Source organism: Triturus cristatus, chromosome 4_1 (genome assembly GCF_964204655.1).
Source record: "Triturus cristatus chromosome 4_1, aTriCri1.1, whole genome shotgun sequence".
Lineage (NCBI taxonomy): Eukaryota > Metazoa > Chordata > Amphibia > Caudata > Salamandridae > Triturus > Triturus cristatus.
In genome coordinates this window covers 845,743,041-845,766,996 of record NC_140585.1, presented here as the reverse complement: position 1 = coordinate 845,766,996, position 23,956 = coordinate 845,743,041, and the positions used below count along the sequence as shown (strand labels likewise).

Genomic DNA, 23,956 nt, shown 5'->3' with positions numbered 1-23,956 from the left:
CCAGGAAGTGCCGACGCTTTTGAATTAACAAAGAGATTTTTTGATCGGGCAACAATATTCCAATATCTATAGACATTTGATGCTGTATAGAAAACAAATCTGTCAAATGAAGTTTATCACTATGAACTACTTGAATCCAGACATGTACTTCGATGAAAGTCAGCACATTGTTATTCCCCTCCGCTATCCATTTGCAGTGTTCTTTCATGTGGTTCAGCAGCTAGGCTCCAAGCAGTAAGTGCACCGAGGGCAAGGGGTATCTACAAAGGCACATCCCTGCCTATCAGGTGGGGAAGCACTATCAGTTTTTAAGCGATAAGCTGGAAAGATCACAGAGTGTTTGCGCAACCTCAAAGCGCATGTTCCCAGATTTCACTTGCTCTGCAGGGGGATGATGGGTAAGGATCAATATTTGTCTGGGGGTGGGACAAAGTTTAGTTTTTAGATTCTGAGAAGGCCGTATAAACCCTGGTGGTCAGTGGAAGCCAGCTTCAGTGAAGGACATATTGCCAGGTTGGCACATGCCAGAGGTGATCGCAGGAGGACGGCGGACAACATGAAGCGCGTTCTGTGCCTTCTGGTTTTGTTCCTGGTCTCTGAGGTTCGAAGCTTCGACATAATCCTAGAGGAACATCCAGAGGCTGAGGTAAGAACTGGGCAAGATCTTGTTTCCGAATTTTAATACATCAGGGAGACTATAAACGGCAGACACGTCATTGGTAAACAGGCAAGTCAACAAGAGCAAAGGATCCCTCCTCTCAGGAATCACGATGTCTCCTACAGATAGGCATAAGTGGCCTGTTATAAATGATTATTTTCAAGACAATCTGGCGTATTTGAAAGAGACTCCAGCAGATTAAAGTGCAGTATGAGCCCGGAATCCCTACTTTGCAAGCCAATGGCTCAAATGCAGCCAATACCTGTAGCAGGCAACATGGACGGCAAACCCACAATTTTATGGTGTTCCTGGCTCAAGGTTGCCTTTGTTCCGGTTATAGGTACCTCCAAGAATGTGCATTCTGCACATGGAACCACCGTCATGGTTGGTGATGTGGAACCAGGACAACCCAAACTTATGTTGAAGTAATTAAATCAAATTGCAAGAGAAATCGCACTGCTGGCTGGCATTGCTAATGACTATGCTATGCATGACTAGTCTTTATGCTTTGCATGACTAATCACTATGGGGTAGATTTATGTTCCCTGGCGCATCCCTGCAAATCAGCATGGATGCGCCAGGGAAGATGCGTCACGAAAGTTTACCCTTGCGCCACAATAGATGCGCCGCATTTACAACGCAGCGCATCGTGGCGCAAGGATAAACAGATGCGTGACGCATCTGATGGCGGAAGGTTGACGCATTGCTGGAGTTGCGTCGCAAGCGCGACGCAGCTCCAGCAAAGCTCGGGGGTGCCCTATCGTTACAATGTTGCGTCAATCCTTACGCCTGCTTCAAGCAGGCGCAGGGTTTTGACGCAGCATGGCTGGAAAAGTGACTGAGTGAAATCTACACTCAGCCACTTTTCGGAGGCGTTCCTGCGCCGGAACGCCCCCCCCTGGGCAGGTACGCCCACATGTGGCGCAAGCTTTACAACGTGACGCATCTCCCTAGATGCGTCACGTTGTAAATACCCCGCACCATGGCGCAGGATTTGTGCCGCTGCTGCGTCACAAAAGTGACGCAACGGCGGCGTAAATGAGGCGCAAGGCAAACATAAATCTGCCCCTATGTGTTGCATTGCTGATCTCCATGCTTTGCATGACTAGTCTCTATGCCTTGGAAGGCCACATGGCAAGTTCCTTTTTTTCCCATTCACGAGGGCTGAGTACATTCGCTTGATCCATTTGGAAAGAAAGAAATGGGCAGAAAAAGGTTTAACCCCTAATACAGGTCCTATAAGGAAAGCATGTAAGGGCAGATCTGTGCAACCTTGGCTCTCCTGGAGGGAGCCAAAACAAATTCTCTTTACATGAAATTTAAAAAATGCAGGAATCCAGCTCTACCCCCTTACTAGGGTCTTTTCGCAGGAAATGTACTTTCTAAAACTGTAGATTTTGTTTGCCATGAGAGGAAGGTCAGCAGTACAAAGCACACAGATACAACTAACTCTCATGGGTATTGCCTCGCACTTGTCCTGATCCTTGGAAGCAAGGGCAGGTCGCAGATGAGCTGCATTCAATGAAACTCCAGAAATGATGAGTCTAGGGGTACAGTGCGTTAAGAAATTATAAACAGGGCAAAAATGGCGATAGACGAATTCTGCACTCTACTGAGGCAAGCCATAATTGGCAAAGCCTCAAGCCATTGACTGAAAGAGGCTGATCAAAGGAAGTCACTGGTTGAAAGGAGTGGACCAAAAACCCACTCTACTCTGATGTTAGCAATAAGTCAGTGCAGAGCTGCGCTGACAAAACCCAGACCTAGAAAGGGCACTGGTACTCATCAATGTTCGTTTTTCCTAGAGTTTCATGGTGAAACATAATGCCACACCTTGATTCTCTGTTTGAAAGCTACATAACATTTCAGACTACATTTTGTGTAGGTGGGACACTCTCTGGGATGGTGGGAACTCAATAGAACGCGTCCTTTTTCAAAAATAGTTGATTAACTTTGTTGGGAGATTAACACATGGAAGCGGGCCCACCCGGAAAACAGGCTCTTTAACTGTACTTAGATTACATTCCAGGACTAAATGCCTGGCTTTCTTTGACTCCACAGCACGTGCTGCCCATGAGCCCAAAGTTGCCAAGTGAAAGGCTTAATTTCACTTCCAGCTGTGGGGCTGGACTGTTCCCATGAGGCACAGGGTCAAGACTGATTTGCATATAGCTGGGTCTGAACTGAGGTGGCAAAGTGAGCAAAAGAATGATGATGAATTCAACCCAGATCTGTGAATGGGGGTGAGTGTCTGAAAAGTTTCAGCGCTCCGTCCATCATCACCTTGTGTTTGCTTTGTTTGCCCTAATTTGGCATGGTATGCCCAGACGTGGGTCCCTTGCTCACTTTGCCACTGGACTCAACTAGCCTGGCTGATGAAGGGTGTTACCCAGAAACTGGTCCCAGGATGCTTGTTTCCGGTTCCTGGCTTGGCCATTCGGGCTGGACTGTTCCCATGAGGCACAGGATTAAGACTGATTTGCATATAGCTGTGTCGGAACTGGAGTGGCGAAGTGAGCTAAAGAATGATGATGGATTCAACCCAGATCTGTGAATGGGGGTGAGTGTCTGAAAAGTTTCAGCGCTCCGTCCATCATCTCCTTGTGTTTGCTTTGTTCGCAGGGTATGGCCAGACATGGGTCCCTTGCTCACTTTGCCACTGGACTCAACTAGCCTGGCTGATGAAGTGTAATACCCAGAAACCGGTCCCAGGATGCTGGTTTCCAGTTCAGGGAAGACCTGGCTTGGAAGTTCGGGCTGGACTATTCCCATGAGGCACAGGGTTAAGATTGATTTGGACTCAACTAGCCTGGCTGATGAAGGGTAATACCCAGAAACCGGTCCCAGTATGCTTGTTTCCGGTTCAGGGAAGACCTGTCTTGGAAGTTCGGGCTGGACTGTTCCCATGAGGCACAGGGTCAAGGCTGATTTGCATATAGCTGGGTCTGAACTGAGGTGCCGAAGTGAGCTAAAGAATGATGATGGATTCAACCCAGATATGTGACTGGGGGTGAGTGTCTGAAAAGTTTCAGTGCTCTGTCCATCATCTCCTTGTGTTTGCATTAGCCCATAAAGTACTTATAGAAATAAAGTAGTAAGACTCATGAAGGGCCTGTGTAGAGCCAAGAAGCGTGGTATCAGCCGGCATGAAGAATACACAGAAGAGTGCTGTGCTGCTGTTAAACTGTTTCCTCAGACCCATGAATGATTGTGCCATCCATCGATTAGGGCCTAATTATTTCTTTGCCTTCAAATGAAGCACGAGGTACCCACCACCGTTACCACAGCTTACACAGTTCCATCAGTCCAGAAGGGCCCTCGACGTGTGCTTATTGAGGCCTTTTGTAAGAGGTAATCAATAGAAGAACCCCTTTTGAGGATTAACTGACATATAATGGGAGCGTTTAAAGTGCAGTGGAGGGGTCTGGATATTAAAGCCAAGAGCGCCTGGACTGTCTGGGCCTGCGCCACTCACTCTTATGCACACGTTGGACCCAAAATGCCGCGTCACGGTTTAACAGTCAGGTTTTAGGACCAGAGGCACCTCAGTAGTGCAGCAGGTTCAGTGACACCGGAGTTCCGGGGTTTGAGGGGTCCATTCCTGTGGTCGTGTATTTTTTACTCCTAAATTAGGGTATGGGGTCAGTTCTCTAGCTTCTTCCGCACCCTTGGCACACCACCGTACCACGCACTCCTTCCCAGAGTGCGAATTGTTTCTGCCTTCACGCATGCCCTCTAGACAGCAAACATTTTCATCGCACACCCTTTTTAAGTGCGACTGGCAGAAAGAAGCTACCACAAGAACATGGCTGCCGGCAGACTGACAGCCAGCGGGTCAAGCAGCAGCCCAGAAACTCTGTATCAACAACCTTTACCTAGCTGAGGTTCCCAACTGTCCATACCCGCCAAGCCTTAAACTACAGGAGGCGGATCTGAAAGAGGCCTTAGCGAGATCACTGAAAACCGATGCCCAATGAAGGATACATGTTGTCAATTCGAAATCAAGAGTTCGGAAGCATTATCGATGAGCGCATTTTGAAACAACATTTTCGAAAATGTGGCTGTTTATCACCTCCGATATACACGTATTGTAAATCTCTTACTTAGGCCGTTTGACTTTTGGATTCCAATATTTTTATTTATTATGCTTTTTTGGACATCATTTTGAAATTATTCACCCAATGCGTAAAGTTTTGCTAACAGCAATGAATAGTAAATCTGCAGTGCGCTCTTCTAAGTGAATTCTATGAAGATTGACAGCAGGAGTTATCATTACACAACACAAACATCTTTATCCGTGGACATGAGTAGGATACATTGCCAAATGGCGCCACTGGAATTCAAGACCATGGTTTACAGGTTGCACGCAGCTGTCTGTAATAGATGCATTAACCCACAGATCTATCTGGGCGTCTTCATGCAGATCTCTTTACCCTATTATGGGGCATATTAACAAGGGCTTTATCTCCGCTTTTTTGGCTTTAAAAGCCAAAGAAGCTCAGATAAAAATATTGCCCTATCAACAACAGGGTGCTGACATACAAAATCGCATGTTAGCACCCCTTTTCACTACGCTTCCCTTTGCATCTCTAATGAAATGCAAAGTGAGCGTTCCAGAGCAAAATAATAGGAGAAATGTTGCTAAGCGACATTTCTCCTATTATCAAGCTTCTCGTTAACCCTGTTAGAGACAAAAAATGCAGCGCTAACCATGGTTAACGCTGCTTTTTTACGTCTGCCAAATTTCAGACTACCCATGTAATCCAATGGGAGGTGGATTACATGGCCAAGTCCACCATGGGCTATCAACAAGGATATCCCTATCCTTGTAGTTTTATCACTGCATTACCAGCGATAACCTCCCAAAATGCCGCTATCGCTGGATTTTTTATCGCCTAGGTGGTTAGCGTTGTTAATAACGCGATAAACCAGGCGATATTATCCAGCGATAGCGGGCGTTAAAAAAATTAACTGCTAAGCGCCCTTAGCGTTAATTTTCCCTGTTCCTTGTTAATATGCCCCTATAATATTATCATAATACACACACAAGGTGCTAGGGGGGCAAATACAATGAGCTACTTTTTCCTTCTTATTGTAATCCTTACACCCCACATAATGGATGCTGAAAAACTCTCATACTGAGCCTCCTTTCTAATGATACACTCTAAGTATCTGATACCAGGGGGCAGCCAGGGCTGGCTTTAGCACTGGTGGTGCCCTGTGCGACAATGTCTTCTGGCACCCCCTGGCCTCAATGCCCTCACTAGCACCCTTAAACAGGGCCCCTCAAGTCTCCCTATCCACTGTCTCTCTGATTCATTTACTTTTATAGCACCACTCATACCAGTTTGAGGTGTCAGACCACTTGACATCTCACACACACATTGCAAAGAGACAATCAATCATGCATGCGTAAAGCAGTGTATAGGAAACGTTACATTAGATTTGACTGTAAGGTGTAGTGTAGGAGTGACATGTCATCGATACTGGTAGGCAATATAGTTTGAGTCCTTATTCTGGAAAAGCACAAATTCAAAATTTAAAACGTAACATCATTGTTAGGGGTTCTCTTTAATAATAAGAAATGCTTTCTACCCAAATGAACCGTTTTCAGAAGATTAGGATGATGAAAGACTGGGCAAAAAACACATATAGCTCTAACATATACCTTGCAGTTTGCAAGCAGCTCTTTGATGACAGTTAATAGCTCAATGTTCTATATTAGGATTTTGACTTATAACCGACAAGTAACAAAAGTAACCCTGGGCGTAGTTCGCGAAGTAGCGCTACGCGTAGCTACGCAAAGTGCACTTCGCACTACGCGAGCTACGCGTAGCACTTCGCGAACTGCGTAGTACCCTGTTCGCACTGTGCAAGATGCCGTTTTCAATGATTGCACAGTGCGGACAAACATCCGGCACTGTGCAATCATTGAAAATGGCATCTTGCACAGTGCGAGCTGTGGTTTTCTGCCGCTCGAGTAGATTTTTACTCGAGCGGCAGCTTTCTCAATGCGGACTGGTAGTTTCTCATCACGAACGGTCACGAGCATACGCGACCACTTACAATGAGAAATCTGACCTCCCCGCGTTGAGAATCTCGCCGGGTGGTTTATTTTCCACGCTCCCGACCGGCAACTTGATGTTGCTGATCGCGAACGAGGAAAAAGTCTCGCCGGGATGTCATTTTGCTTGCTCGCGGTCGCCAACTTGCCGTTGAGGACCGCGAGCAAGCAAAAAATGACCGCTGCACTACGCAACGCTACGCTATGCGTGTTTGCACTGTGCTACGTGCAATTCGCGTAGTGCGAAGTAGCGCAAACTTCACAAACTACGCGAGCGTAGCGTAGTGCTTTGCCAGGCTTAAACAAAAGGAGCTCGCTGACAGAAGCAGTAACCCACTGACCTATTTACATTATATGCAGTTTTTTAATCTGCATGGTACAAGTTCTTGGCAGAAGGCATTTTAACCCTCTGTGCTACCATGGGATAAGGCAAAACTTCCACTAGACAAACCTCCAGTCTCCTTCCAGGAAGACAATTAATCACCAGAGTTATCTTGACATTTTAATTGATGTCTGAAAGTTGCTGGAGGCCAGAAACGCATATTAAATTAAATTAAATTAAATTAAATTAAATTAAATTAATATAGTTAGCACAATCGCTGGATTGTAAGGGATGCTTCCCCTATTTCCCTCTAACTGAGTGGCCTGTCCCTGTTTTCCTTAATTCTTTTCTAACTTAAACCTGACTTTACACTTACTATGTCAGACCATGCACCCCTATATTCAGATGAATATATAAAGAAGATTTGCGAAGGTCCCTCCCTATTTACTGATACAACTGATAATACTGCTTGTCCAAATATTTCCCTATCAGAGCAACTAGAAAAATGTAAGAAGAAGCAGATCCGTCTCCAGCTTATGGTTCGTATGCTAACTGAATACCTTAAAGCCGATATCATTCCTGTGGGGCTCCAAGTGAGAAATATTCCTGGTATATTTACGGATAACCCTAAATACATTAACAACTTCAGTTATATTGGCACAACGTGTTCTAGACATTGGTTAGTCTTGGGTATTGATATTGCAACTGAAACACTAACAACACTCAATGAGGAATTGACTGAAATTGAGAAACAGATAAAAGACTCTAGTTCAGTTACTGAGGCCAAGAAATTAATTGAATCCGTTCAAAAATCTGTTGATGAATTCCACAGAATTGAACAAAACAAGAAGTCTCTCAAAGTCAAGAAGGATATCAAAGCATACTCAATTGAACGTACATACCCCTACCTTCAAAAAGACTTTTACACCAACAGGTCCTACTCAAACCCGCAGAACAACAGACCCTGGGGACGTTTTAACAAACGGAATACCCTTGTGGGCTTCTCAGATACCTCAGCAGAATCCTCCGATAACTCTGACCCAGGTGAGGGACCTAGCACTTCCTCCCGTAACCAGAATTTTTTAGGCAGAGGCCAGACAGAACCATCGAGACGAGGGCGAGTAAAACGGGCTCAGAGATGGTACAACCAACCTGGCGAACGTCAAACCAGACAGAAGTTTTACCAATGGTAAATTCCGCTACAACTGCAACCCCTCAATTGGCAACTATCCCCATTTTCAATCTTTCGACACACAACCTACTAGACACTGAATTATCTCTGCTTAGTAAAGGGCTTTCCTTTGTCCCCACTACGCATCCCAACTACCTTGACCTTCATGCTGAGTTACTTAGATTTTTCAGACGCCTTCGTCTGTATGCCTATTTTTTGAATAATGCCACACCTCAACCTACTGCATTTACACCATTCCGCCCCCCCTCAACCTTTTTTCCAACATCCAACATGGTACCGGTGGAAATTGTCACCTTTGAAAAAATGGTACTCAAAGACCTCAACGCTTTGAGAGACACCAAAAAGTTTATTCCATTTAACATAACCCTTCAAGAAAAGAAAGCTATTGAATCCTTAAAAAGTAACAACTCCCTTATCATTAAATCCGCAGATAAGGGTGGTGGCATTGTTTTACAAGAACTCACTGATTATAAAGCAGAGGTATTCCGCCAACTACACAACACTGAGCACTACTGTAGACTGCCTAGAGACCCCACAAATGAATTACAGGCTCTTATAGTTCAAATTACTACTGAAGGAAGAGATGAAGGTTTTCTTAGCTCAAAAGAATTCCAATTTCTCAATGCCAAATCACCCAGAACACCGGTAATCTACACTCTTCCTAAAATACATAAACACCTCACCTCTCCCCCTGGCCGCCCTATAGTCTCGGGTTGCGGCTCTATTTTAGAACCGCTAGGCCAGTATGTCAACTATTTTATAAAAGACTTCGTACCCCAGACTCAATGCTATATTCGAGACAGCATGGATATGATCAATTTAATAGAACACCTTCCATTTGATCCTTCTGAGCACCTCCTCTGTACCCTTGACGTGGAATCACTTTATACCAATATTCCACAGCCCTTTGCCCTCAGAGTTATTCAACAAACTCTTGACTCTAGACCGAGACCGCATGGAGTCCCCACGTTATTTATCATGAAATTACTTGAAATTTGCCTCACTAGGAATTTCTTCTGTTTTGATGACATATTTTTCCAACAGGTTAAGGGCACGTCGATGGGCGCTATTTTTGCCCCAAACTTGGCCATTTTATGCATGGACTGTATTGAAACTACCACTATTCTGTCACCCACTAATCCCTTTATATCAGGCGTCAAAGTATGGCGTCGATATATAGACGATGTCTTTCTCATCTGGCACAATAATACTGACTCACTGTCTAATTTCCAGCATTGGCTTAACAACAACTGTCTAGGCCTCAAGTTCACACTCTCCAGTGACTCCACATCCATTCCCTTCCTTGATTTGACCATATACCACTCTGAAGGTGAGCTCCTAACCAAACTCTACAGGAAGCCTACCGAATGAAATACTCTGCTCCGTTATGAGAGTAATCACCCCAGAGCCTTGAGGGACTCTCTACCATACTCACAATTTTTGCGCATTCGGCGTAATTGCTTTTCTAAAGAGAATTATTTCACCGAGGCCTCAGTCCTCTCTAAAAAACTTAAAACTAGAGGTTACCCCAAACGTCTTGTTCGCAACGCCCAGAAACGGGCTTGGTATTGCCCTAGGGAAACATTGCTCACACCCAACCCCAAAAAAGAAACCAAAAGAATTGTATGTGTCACCACCTTCTCTGTCATCTCAAACCAGGTGCGAAAATCTGTCCTTAAACACTGGCCTATACTGAATGCAGGCAGCCTTAATCTGGAGAAACCATTATTTGCCTTCCGCAAAAATCGCAATTTAAAAGACCACCTTGTGCGAGCAGCAATTCCCAAAAAAACACCTCCCACAACACTTAATTCATATTGGGGTCTCACACCACTGGTGGGGCATGCAAAATGTGGCAACTGTAATTTGTGTGATCTGACGTTAGAAGGCAAATCCTTTTCGTTCGGTGACATTGTCATTAATTCTAATGGTTTCTCGAATTGCAACACATGTAATGTGATTTATTTGATCCAGTGCCCATGCAAGAAAAACTATATTGGGCAGACTACCCAGAAGATTAAAACAAGGATTGGTCAACACCGCAGCAGGATTCGCTGTAATGTCCCTAATGCACCACTGGTAGAACATTTTAATCAGGCTAATCACCAGGACAATGAGATCAAATGGACTGTTCTGCGAATCATCAAGCTACCACCAAGAGGTGGTGATCTGGCACAAATGCTGAACAAAGAAGAACTGAAGCTTATCATTCAACTTGACACAATTCGCAATGGTTTAAACAGAAATGAAGATTGGCTCTCTCTTATTTAGACCCCTCTGCAAATTATGGGAATTCTGTATAACCCCTTGTTTTATGCCTTTGACAATTGTTGAAATTACGATACTGGTTTAACTGATCGTCGTATTGTTTTAACTGATCCACGCTCTGTTTCCGTATTCACCTTCTTCAAGTTACACTGACCCAACATGGCCGCCATCTATTCACTCACGCAATCACGTCCCAGCACGGCCGGCACTTCCTGTCACATGACCCGGGTCCGTTATCACGTGACTCCTGAATCCTTCTTTTACCCTCCAGCCAAGTCGGTCACTACCAACTGGCGATTGTGCGTTCCCCTGGATGCTGGTAAGTGTCATACTGGCGCGCTACTGTGCTCGTTCTCGACGACCTTGCTCCCCTCACCCTTAACTCCCGCGGTATGGTTTTCCACAGGCGGACCTTGGATTCGCAGGCCGTTTTGCTGGGAAGTTGGTCGTTCTTTGAAATTCCCGCAACCTGTTGCATCGTACTACTGGTGAGCGTACATTCCTTCACTCCGCCCTTCCCTTCCCTGGTTACCCTTTCGGGTTCTAATTGTTTTCCGTCCTAGGGTTAGCTGAACCACTGGTATTATCCTGGCTGACCCATGCAAGCAACTCCTCACTTGGACTCCAGTGCAACCTACTCTAGGAGCGATTCGGTTCCTTTTGGGTTAGTTTTCCGCCTTTCCTTCGTTCCCAGTCACGACGCGACCGGCTCACCGTTAGTCTTCACGTCCTCTTGACCTTTTCGCTATTGTGTTCATGTACCACTTCACCGGTAACCTTCTGGCGATTCACCTACACTCCACCACGCACCATCCCAGTCCATTGCACTTGTCCAATTCAGCCTTGAGCGTATGTGCAAGATTCGTTCATTCGGTTCACTTCACCAGCCATACCTTAACTTCGCCTCAACAACCAGCCGCCAGATGTGTCTCTCACGTATGGCATGCAGTGCATGGTTACTGACAGTTTTTCTCACAGTATTATTAGGTTTTAACTTACCTTTCCTTTCTCTCTTATTTTTTCCCCTTCTAATTGTACAGGAATTGTAAATTCAGGCTTTTTACTCCTTCTAGTCCTGATGATGATCTATGTATTGGTTGAATAGATCGAAACGTCGTCGACCCAATGTACAAACATGCATCTTAAACGCACTTGTTAAAAATTGTGCATGTTGTTGTACCTTTAAGAAAGCTTGCCCTTGTATTTGTACTGGCTATAAGCTTCATTCTTCAGCCTGATGTATGTTTTTTGTGTTTGATTGTCTGCACTTTCTGTTTAGTTTGTAAGGACACAGGACTGTGTCCCACTCTACATTCTAATTTTATGTCAGAAATTAATTCTAATTGATCATTAAAACTTCAATGCCCGGCTGGGCATTGTATAAATGATATAGAGCCGACTCTGGTCTATATTTATCGCATGTTGCATTGTTCTTGAAGGACCTGTTGTTTTTCAAAATGGAGGCCAGAAACGCTGCAGCAGGTGCCTCTAACATGATAAGATACTTGCAAAAATGACGCCCCCACCTCAAGTCAGCGCCTGGTGCGTTGGCACCGATCGCACCACCCTCGAGCCGGAATTTTATGAGCACCTTCTGCTTTTTTGAAAATTGGGCAGCTATGGAAACAGTGTTGCCAGTGACAGTCATATAATTAGCATGCCTAAAGATGAGAGTGCAGTGGTGCAGCAGCAGAGACTGTAGCGATCTCTCACTCGGCTGGAGCCGGAGAGCTGTCAGAGTCGCCCCCTCACAGAGTTGGTGCACGTGCTTTCAGGGGGCTCTATCTGCAGCCCGCTGTGAGAACTGTGCATCGGCAGTCCGTGCATTTCCTGCATTGCTGTCATATGACAGCAATGAGTCCTCATTGTAACACTGTCAGCACATCTGCTCACCGGGAGTTTGCAGTGTTTCACGGTCACAGAGTGTGGCCCAGTAACACAGTCAGTATCTCTCCTGCTGCTTTACAGTCACAGGGCAGGTATATCTTTGCTGGTGATCCCCCAGGGTTACACAGTCAGTATCTCTCCTGCTGTAGAGCTCCCAGGTCTTTACAGTCACAGGGCAGGTATATCTACAGCTGGTGATCCCCCAGGGTTACACAGTCAGTATCTCTCCTGCTGTAGAGCTCCCAGGTCTTTACAGTCACAGGGCAGGTATATCTACAGCTGGTGATCCCCCAGGGTTATGCAGTCAGTGCCTCTACTGCTGCGGAGCTCTCAGTGTTCCTCAGTCGCATGGTCAGTATATTTACCGCTGGAGACCTCAGTGTCACACTGCCAATCAGCAGATCTACTGCTGGGCAGTTCTCGGGGCTGCACAGTCTCACAGTCCATGTTTCTGCTGCTGGAGAGATTTTAGTACTGGAGATTCTTGATATATATTTCTATAGGAGAGATGCTTGTGGGGAGACCTCTGGCTTAAACAGTCAGTGTGTTTGATTATGGCCAGCTTTCATTGTTAAACAACCACACAATCTACATATCTTTGCTGTTGTAGTGCTATGAATGTTACACTGTCATATGGTCAGAATATCTATACTTGGGGGGATCTTTATGTCGCCCACTCAGATGTCTACAGCTGAAGAGATCTCAGGCTGTTGCGCAAACGCACATTTAGCATATCCACTGCTGGGAAGTGCTCAGCGTCTCAAAGCTACTAACTCAATATGTCTACGTCTGGTGGGATCTCAGCAGTGCTTAATTTGTAAAAAACAAAGTAAGGGCCAAGGCTCTTGCCAGGAGGAATCTGCAGCTTGCACCTAACATTGCCCCTCAGCGCTGCCAATTATTATAGTACCAAAACAACTTAAGGGTCTCTAGAAAAATTCCTGCTCTCTCCCCCTGAACTAGTTCACTAAATGAACAATGTGTATAAACATTTCCTTACCAGGCAGTGACGGTAAACTTTGAGAAAGAGAAAGATTACAAGAAATGAAAATGACAAGCAGACCTTATTTTAATTCAGTCTTTAACTGGCATTTGCTGTTTTTCCCAGTGAGCTGATTTTCACACTCAGTTTATTCGGAAGCAAGCACTGTGCTATCAATACTCATGTGTTATCTGTTGTTACCTTGGAGCAGTGATGCCATGTTCTTATTGCAGGCCAGGAGTGGGTGGTGTGATTTTCTTATGATATTTTTCTGCTCTCTTTAGGAATTTCTCCTGGAAGGCCTCGAATTCAGCGAATTACACAGCGATGGAAGATACAAGGTACAGTAAATAACTTGTTCACTCCGAAGGCCACCATTGTCTGTTGTACATACAGAACCCTGCCTCCCTCAACCTCTCACACTAGCTGGAGGCCTCCTTCAGCCGGTGACCATGTTTCCACTCGTTTGTAAATGTCCCCTCGTTTATACAGTGAGTGCAGAACCATTCAACAGTGCTTTGGGGCACAACATTAAGCTGCACCCAGAAATAGAAAGAATGCACATGCTGGGAAGAGCACTGGTGCCGAAAATGTCCCTAAAAGTCATCTTTGTACACTTTTGGACCAGGGTTACTTCCGGCCCAAGAAGGAGGGTCAGCAGGCCAAGAGATACTTTGTGGAGTGGAGCAGTCACACCAGGGGCAAGGATGTGGGTCGCATTATGTGAACTTGTCTAAACAATTGCTTTGCTAAACATGCTGTGCCATTTGGGGGGTCTTTATTTACGGTACCCGGGTAACTCCTTGGTCTCTTTCAGTAACCTAATGTTTCCCTGAGATGTAGCACTGATCACTACTTTTGAACTACCTGGACTAAAGAAAGAGATAATGATGGATGTTGGAAGGAAAACCCGGAACTGGAGCTGCCATGTTTCGTTTGAGTCAGAGTCATTCCAGAACGTTAATTTACTAATGACAGAACTAGAAAGTAAGAAATTCTTTGGGTTAAAGTGATACAACACTATGGGCAATGCCCCTGCGGCACATTTACGCCGCCGGGGCGTCCCTTTTGCAGTGTGCCAGCCCATATTTACAAGGCCACGCAAAGCCAGCCTGCGTGTGCAGTGAGCCAACCCATATTTACAAGGCCACGTACAGCCAGCCTGCATGTGCAGTGAGCCAGCCCATATTTACAAGGCCACGCACAGCCAGCCTGCGTGTGCAGTGAGCCTGCCTATATTTACAAGGCCACGTACAGCCAGCCTGCATGTGCAGTGAGCCAGCCCATATTTGCAAGGCCACGCAAAGCCAGCCTGCATGCGCAGTGAGCCAACCCATATTTACAAGGCCACGCAAAGCGAACCTGCGTGGCTTTTCATGGTCTTGTAAATCAGTAGTGACATTGTAATTCATGGAACTACATTACCCATGCCTATCCTTGTGGTTATGTATGGTTTATCCTCCTATGTTTGAGACCACCTCATTGCCAGTTTTCTACAGAATATCCTGATGCCGTGAAAACGTAAGCCCTCACCTTTTCAGGTAGGGTTACCCTTATCAAACAGGTGAAAAAGGGGAGGGACGGAGGGGGTGCCCGAGGGAGCGTGGCATCTGTACTGTTATAAATGTCAGAGTACCTGTTGAACATCTGTCTATTATGTAGTACTGGAAAACATGCTATAGTAGCCAGGGACATCTTAAGGATTTTGGGGGTCCTGGGCCAAACGAATTTTGGGGGCCCCTTTTCGGAACAGCATTCAATTTATGATCCACTTTCAGCTCTTTCATGCACTCTTTGGCCAGGTCAAAGACAGTGCACAGGCACACTGGTCCATATTCTAAATGTGTTCACATCTAATATTCAAGAACCATGTGTGTTTTCAATATTGTAACAGCAACTGCTCACTAATATTACTGCAAATAATCTCTGCGACACCCTCCCATTTCTCATATGTGAGGTCCAAAAAGAGCTTTTGTATGGATGTTGCATGAATCAAAAACAAAACATTATTTGCAGAATGTCTGCAATAGACTCTCACGCTTCACCCACATTAAAAATAAATTAAGGGAAAATGGCATTTGAAACGATATATTTAAGAATTATTTAAGGTCTTCAGGGGAAGACTCTCTGCAGAAGAGCTGCCACTATCAGGGTGTCCCACGAAAGGCTGGGGCCCTGGGCCAGAGCCCACTTTGCCCATGCCTTAAAACGTCTCTGATAGTAGCCTAACTTACTTGCTACTCTGGGTATCTTACCTAATGGCAAAGATTCACTCAGCTCAATGTGGTGTCAGCCACAGTTAAAAAGTGAAAGTAACCATTAAAAAACATTACCTTAAATCGTCTAGAGACCCAGATGAAGAGGTTTCACAGTGGTGTCACTCCTTCGTGCCAGTTAACTCCCTGTCTGGGATGTCAGCCGATCCACAAGGGTATAGATCCCGAGGGATTCTGAAAAAAGATAAAAAGATAAAAAAGGTATTATAAAGTAAGTATCATAGTTTTATTGACACAACATCAGAGGGAGATACTAACATTTCTCAACCATACTAAGTGAGAAGGGTAACACAGATAACATTCTGTTCTCAGTTCATTTTGGGAACATATTCTACTCAGTTTCCAACCAGTGCAGCCCAATTAGTCCCAATGACACATACAATTAAAATGAGCAAAAAATTAAACAAAGAAAAACGCTACACAAGATAAATGTACATACTATGTGAACATCTCTATAACAAACAAAAATATATATTGTGTTGAATAACTAGTAACCACCTGTGGGGTGTTATCTGTGGCGTCATAAATTCCCTATAAATGTGAGTGTAATTCCTCATCGTTGTTCATTCCATGTGGTACCATGGAACTGGCTTGTAGAATGAATCTTGATTCTAGTCTATTCCCTCCTCTTGGGTGTTTGGATACTGTTTCGATGCCCAAAAATGTGGCTTTTGTCCAGTCACTTTGGTGTCTCTCTTTGAACTGTTTAGCTGTGCTATATGTCTAATCGTTATTTGTTATCGCCCTCCAATGTTCGAAGACTTTCTTATGTATGGGGAAAGTGGTAGATTGAATATACCACATCCTGCATGCAGTTTATGAGTTTGGGTATCTGCCATACTTTATTGGCCCCCTATAAGGTGGCTTCTTGGGTATTATTGCTGTGTCGACTCACCTTACAGTCCCCACAGCAGTTGAAACCCTTCACCTGTTCCAGCCAGTTGGGTTTAAGGTATCTATGTACCGGTATATCTTTTAAAGAAAGATTGTGTTGGTATGTGATATTAGGTATTGTGCCCACTTTGTCCCTCAGCATATTGTCTTGTGCCAAAATACCCCATCTGTGTTTAGGGATTTCTCTTAGCTTTCCTGCCTAATTGGTATATTTTGTTATAAAGAGAATTGGTTCAATCACTTCTTGAGGTTTGGCTTTCGTGGGACGAAAGAGCGCCTGTGCCCAGGTAATACTATCTGCCCTCCAGCTGACTGTTTTCGACGCTTTCTGTGGGTAATCCATCTATCTGTATGCTTATGTTTAGCATTTATACAGCACATGGCTACCCAACCAGGGCTTCCCAGCACTAATGAACAAGCTATATAACAAGACCTGCAAAGAGTTAAATGAGTTAAGACTTCAGTTGTTTTCTGAAGACTACTTCACTTGGGCTCAGATGCAGCAGAAGTGAATTCCAAAGTTTGGTTGCCAAGAATCTTGAGGACCTTCCTTCCTGCCAGACTCTTCTTACTATAGGTGTATAGGAGGCCTGCAATGTGAGGACCTCAAGGCCCTGGTTGAAATGCGTGGTTGAATTCGGTGTCTCAGAAAGATGGGACTAGTACTGGCAAAGGCACTAAAAGCAAAGCAATGGAATTTAAATGTAATATGTTTTTCGACTGTCAGCTAATGGAAATCAGACAGATGAAAGGAAATCAAGCGGTGCTTGGAGATACGCAAGAGTAGGCGAGCCAACATGTTTTGTAATATTTGCAGATGTTCTAGTAAAGTCTGTGCAATACCCAGGTAAAGAACCTTACCTTAGTACTGGCAAGATGCAGTGATTGCCTGATTCTTTGGGTGTAGGGCCGAAGGGCCTGTACCACCTTCTTGATATTGATAAGAAGACCAAAACAGCAGGCCAAACGCTACTTAATTTGAGGTTTGATGGTCTATTTGTCCCCAAACCAAATGTCCAGGATTTTTTCTGCTGTTTTAGGGGCAGAAAAAGGGCCTAGACATTCTGCCACCAAGCAGGTGTCCAACGTGGGGTTCATTTGCCACTACCATCACTTCAGTTTTTCCGCAATTAAATTTGAAGCAGTCATGTCCGATCCAATCCGCAACAGCCAAAAGACAATTCCTTCATTTCACAGAGTTCTTACCCTGACCCGGCGATTGAGAGATTACAAGCTGGGGGACGTCTGAATTAATGATCTGGTTAAGGCCAAATGATTCTACATTATTGATAGTGGACGAACATAAATATTAAGAAGGGCTGGAATCAAAGAGAAACCCAGAGGGACCCCACAAGACAGTCACAGTGGTAGAAAAACAGCTTGCCATAGACTTGAAAGCAAACCACCCCAAGGACTTGTTATTGATTCCTATGAGGTATGAGACATTGTATCACAAGTGGCTCTCAAACCGAGCATGATTATAGCCAGTGTTCTGCTTGATCTAGAGTCCATTTGGTCCATCTTAGATCTTCCAAAATGGCTAACAAAGCAGACCTGGTACTATGATAAAGGTGAAAGCCTTACTGTGAAGTATGGAGCAGGTTATGGGACTCAAGATCGGAAGACATTAATGGTTAATATATTTTTCTAGAACTTTGATGTGAAAGGAGTGAAGAGGTATGGGATAGAGGTTTTCTACTTTAGAAGTATTTTAAAAAGTTGTTTTTAGTAGTGGAAACACAACTGCATGGTTCTATGAGGAAAGAACATGTGCCGTGATAATTGAAAGATTGAGAAGATCGACAAGAACTGGATAAATAATGGATGCACCCTTATTAATGGCTTGAGGAGGAGAGAAGTCCAGTGGTGACCTCAATTTAACTCTATGAGCAAGGCCCTGGAGAACCTCTAACTGGATGGGAATGAATGTCCACAAACAGGACCCCAAAGGGTTTGGAAGATTAGAGGTCACAGGAGCTATCGTATTCCAAGCGTGTGCAAGGAAAGCAGGCCAGATGTGACAGGTTTTTCACGAACAAAAGCTGGCAAGTTTACTGCATCTGTTAATAGATGCAGCAACCACAGGAGCCTTGTATCTAGCGTCTAGCATTGACGAAAAATTGAGCAGAGCTAGAGACTCCCTAAATTTTTAAAGCAAAGAATGTAGCGTATGCTTTCCTAATGGCTTTAAGACAACATTTTATAGCCGCAATATATTTCCTTTTACAGGTAAGATCGTATTTATTCCACTATGTACATTCCAACACTTTTAACTCGTTTTTAAGAGCAAGAAGATGGCTGTTAAACCATGGAGCAGGACATCTCATTGATGTCCTCCCTAGAACAGTAAAATGAGTCAGCATGTCTACAGTCATCACAATCCAATCCTTTACCGTGGTATCAGTATCTTCTACATTAGTGTTAAGGTCCTGTTTGGATAGACTTAAGCGGTTACAAAAGTCACAAGGAGTAAGTTTAGACCATTTTCTGGTGGTAATCGTAAGGCAGAATTAGGAGGGGGGGTATGCTCAAACACAGTGAGCGTAGGGATCGCAGAGAGATCAGTCCCGGTGAGAGGGGAGAGGAAGCTGACTTTCAGAGAAAGGAGGTTGGAGAAGACAGGGTCTAAAATGTGTCCAGTCACATGGGTAGACGCTTTGACCTGTTGCACTATGTGAAAGGCCTCCAAAACCTTACTCACATTAAGGGCATAGGAGCCCCTTACATTACCAAAATGGAGATTAAGTCCCAATATAGTTGTAAAATTGGAAAGTTGAAAAGCTTGTGAGAAGCCAGAATTCTGGGCTGGGAGCATGGTATAACAGAGCCCCAGAAATGGAGACAATATGAGAGATTTTAAGGGAAAAAATTATCCCTTTCCATTCCGAGACCATAAGGTCAGATGTGTCACAAGTAAAAATAGATTTACAGATGATGGCAATACCGTCGCCTATTACTCACCAGATTACGGTAACTGCTCAGATTTGAGGGAGTGAGATCCACTTAACAGCTGCTTGACAAGCAAAGTAACTACCTCCTTGCTGAACTTTCTTTGTTTTCGATATTTGAAGAAGACAGGCTTCAGGAGGAACATAGGGGCATATTTACAAGCCCCTATCGCCACATGAACGTCACTTTTAACGACGTTCCTGTGGCGATAGAGACTTCGCCTTATTTAAAAGGCGGTGTTAAGCTACTTAACATGGCTTAATGCTGCCTTGTAAATAAATCACCCTTTCATGCCATACTTAGTGTGAAAGGGGTAGGCAATGGGTGCTGCGGTGGGCGTTCCGCCGCAACACCCATTGATTTTGATGCTGTCCCCTATTTACAAGAGTGGTGTAAATAGGAGGGAGCACCAAAATTAAGACCAGGGAAATCCTGGTCTTAACATGGCGAAATGAGGAGAAATGCTTTATTTCTCCTAATTTTTGCTGTTTCTGTGTGCTGCATTGTGCAACACACATAGAAACAGCAAAACACCATAAATGATTGTTTATGTGCCTGCACATACACAATCATAAAAAAAATGACGAATTGCAACTTCTATGTGTGCTGCACAATGCAGCACACATTAAAGTTTCAAATCGCCATTTGTGATTGTTTATTTGCAGGAAGGGATACCTTCCTGCACATAAACAATCATTCCCCCAACGCAGGCACACTTGCACTATGGTGCAAGGGTGCCTGCTTTGGCGCTAGGCAGCTTAATTCAGAGCCAGCACTAGGGAAAACGCAGGGATGTGCCGGATCTTTGTAAATACGGCTCATCCCTGTATTTTTTAAATGGAGGAGCCTGGCGTTAGCAATTTGTGCATAATGCCATGCTCCTCCATTCTATTGTAAATATGCCCAATTGAGTTCTAGAAGGGGGTAGTACCAAGAAAAGAGTCACATGCAAAATTTGTTGGGATGGCTAGGAAGTTCTTTGAATTAAAATCAAAGGTTTTGAAAGAAAATAAGGTTTTCACCTGGGATACAATGTAAGGTGTTCAGAAATGTGAGTATGGTGCAGCAGTCTAAGTAGCACTTGAGATTGAAAAGTGTAAGTTAATTGAAGCGGTAGCAGAGCAATTGTCAGAAAATCAAAGAAATGAGCACTGGTGTCATCAAGATGGGAATCCTATTAGAGGTTGAATTATAGGATAATGTGCCATTTTTGGAATGTAAGGAAGAATGTTCCTGTGAATTTTTAGAAACAGACGGCAGAAACTTTGTCAATTTGGAGATGAAAAGATAAATTCTCACCCAACAAGACTCCAGGATTTCTAATGACACCTACAGGACTAGGGGCCTGGCCAAGCACATCCAATCGTCAGTCAGAGACCCAGCAAGAGGGGGAACACCCTAAGATCAATTTTTCAATTTTCTCTGAGTTAAATTTTAGTCAATTCAATGCCACCCTGTCATCCATTGCTTTTCAACCATTGACTCGAGTAGAGTCATTTTGTCCATCCAGTGTAAGGATAATTTGTGTATCATCTGCATATCAGATGCAGGACAGCTGAAAGTCCAGGATCAGCTTTGATAGAGTAGCCACATATGGGTTGGCTAGAGTAATGCTCTATGATGACCCTTTCAGCTTTCCGCCCGGTAAATATTTAGAGCAAGCTACTCTGCTACAAAATACCAGCAAATCCAAGATCAGGGTGGGGCATCAGCCTATTGTGTTTAAGAGAGTGCTAAAAATTATCAGGACGCATTAGCTCAGTGGCCCTCAATTGTTCTACCTGCCTTGTATTTTAATAGATCAATAAGTTGGTGGAATATGTCCAAAAATGGGGACTTGTGTCACGAGCTGTATATGGAAGTTCAGTTTAATTTCCTGTTTAGGGGTAGGCCTGAGTCCTCCGCTAGAATCCCCATCCCATAAAACATTCAATCCCTTTGCACCACACTATTTACAGCTCTAATAGGTTAAATGTTCATAGTGTCCTAAAGACAGATTCACTTGTGTGATGTGATAAAGGTGTGATTGCGATGGATGGATGGGGTATTTCAATAGTGCAAACCTATCCAAAATACAGTAAAGCGCTGTACAAGGTCAAAGGTACGCTTTGTCTTACAAATTGAACGTACACAATTATAATGTGCAGTACTCAAGGAAACCTGTGTTTTGGCATTGGTGTATCAGAATAGTGATATACTTTACTTTTGTGTGCTGTAACCTCCGCTCGACTTCTCAATCTTTGCTTGTTTTCCAACCAAACCTCTTGTGCCCAGTCACATTTTCACTCTTTCACACTAATGGCTTTGAAATTCTAGACCACCAAGAGGCCTATTCACAATGGCATTTTCGCATACATAAAAGAGTACTCCTGCAGTACTCTTTTAAGTTCTCTTATGTGCTTTCGTGAATTGGTGCAAAACATCTAAAATGGGAATAAAAAGGAATTATTCAGGGAATATTCATGTCTAATTATAGTGCAAGTAAAAAGACCTGTGTTTTATTAGCTCTCACCTGGCGGTGCGGCGCAAAGCGCTGCTCGCTGGGCGAGAAATATTGTATGAGAGCAGATTTCAGTAGGGAACTCGAAGCCCCACCCCTCAATTCCATTGACTGGCATCACCGTTTATGCTAAACGGTGGCCTGCCTTTGGAAATGGGGTTTTGTAGCCGCTGCCCTTTCCCCTTTTCCTCCAGCCAATCCGGACTGGATTGTCTGCTTGTTGGCTGTCGTGACGGTATTTCTTATCTTTATAATGTGCCAAAGTAAACAACACGTCACCGTGGGCTGTTGGCACAGCTACCCCCTTAGGCCTCTGTGGTTCATCATGAAACAGCCTCTGAGATGCTGGAACTGATAAAGCCACTTTCTTTCCGAGAGAGGTCTGGCTTGTGTGCAAAGAACGCGAGCCCCCTTTCTTATCGGAGAAGCAAGGCCAGCCAGTTCTTTTGGACAAAAGTAAATATTCTTTTGTTACACGTTCTTTTAGTGTGTGTATTTCTGTGTTTTGGTTCTTAGTACTTTATTGTGGCAGCTGCTATAAACATAGGACTACAACGGCAAATCTCAAAGACAAAGGGCGACTGTAATTGAATTGGGTGCGCTCGACTTTTAAATCTAACAGGAAGATTCCTACTTCACAATTGATACAAATCAAATGGATGTGGCATTACGGCAAGAACTGCCGACTTTAGAACTGGTAAATCAGGTTCGAGTCTCGGCTCAACATTTGATGATTCTGGGCTAATCACTTAATCTTCCTGTACGTTAAACAATAGAAATGTGACCTTGTGTAATGTAACGGTTGCTCATATATTGCTTTTAAACACCTTTGGGTCTTATTTGTGCTATATAAAACTAGAAAAAAAAATTGGCAGATTGTGATAATTACATAAGGAAATAGTGCTAATCCAGAAAATAAAATGCACATTTAGTGGTCCATTATAAAGTATTAAGTGGGCGCCAATGTATGGCATTGATTGGCTGGGTGAATAAAAGGGTTAGATTGGTGAACCTGGCTCATGCATAAGTGGCGATGCCAGCTACCTGTGTACCAAGAGAAGGCAGTCATTGCTTGGGCAGAGGATTCTGGGTCTGCTTTCCGGATATTGAAAAATTTGAATTTCACCCACCACTAGTAATTGTATGTAGTTACCAAGCCAGGGATTGGCTCGGGATCGGATATCGTGCTGCCGGAATCACCCACATCCCCCAGCTTGGCCAACACAAGCTTTAATAGCTGCGCTAGCTCAGTATCGCTCCCTTTCCTTTTACCTACTCTAACTTTTGGCAGCCAAAGTGCAAGGGAGAATGATCTCAATGTAAAACAAGCTTAGGGTGCAGAGAAAGGCTAATTCATAGCTTAAGGCCCACTTCAAAATAGAGTGCTGTTTACCGCACCCACCAGCGTAGGACTGCCAAAATTGTATGGAATTAGTTTGCAACTCCCCAAGCGAATACTCCGCTAAATCATACCCCAGAGACCAGTGCCTAACGCCAAGCTATTACCTCAAATTTCGTACCAGGCGGGCCTAATCCCAAAAACTAGGCTAAACGGGAGGAAAATTCCAGCCCTGTGAATGCTGTGTGTGGTGTGTGTACAGCAAAAAGGCCCAGCTGTAATCAGTCCAGTGCGCGATAACTCTTCTTGACATTGGCCTATATAAGCCAAATAGCACGACCAGCTAAAGTGTAGCAAACACTAACCCAAGAAATTGGTTATCAGTATGCTTAGGTTACTGCAGGAGAATGCCCCGACCAAGATCCTTCATGCAGTCCAGCAATCACCCCAGAAACAAGCATTTGCAATGCAATAGGTCTCGCAGTTATGCGAGTTTAAACTATTGGCATTGTAAATGACAATGCCTTTTATTTATGTTGTTAAAACGAAAACAAAAAAAAGCCATTGTTATTTGCAGTGTCAATAGCTCAAACTCGCGTAACTGCGAGACCTATTGCATTGCAAA

General features: G+C 44.1%; 1 protein-coding gene across 1 annotated transcript in view; it reads left to right on the top strand.

Annotated features, from left to right (window-relative positions):
* The first annotated feature begins 493 nt into the window (after positions 1-493).
* ITIH2 (inter-alpha-trypsin inhibitor heavy chain 2) overlaps positions 494-23,956 on the top strand; it is a 242,179-nt gene continuing 218,716 nt past the window's right edge. Inside the window, exons 1-2 of the mRNA XM_085653538.1 lie at positions 494-646; positions 13,658-13,714. Coding sequence (XP_085509664.1) covers positions 557-646; positions 13,658-13,714 — 147 coding nt within the window. The 5' untranslated portion in view covers positions 494-556. The remainder of the gene's footprint in view (positions 647-13,657; positions 13,715-23,956) is intronic.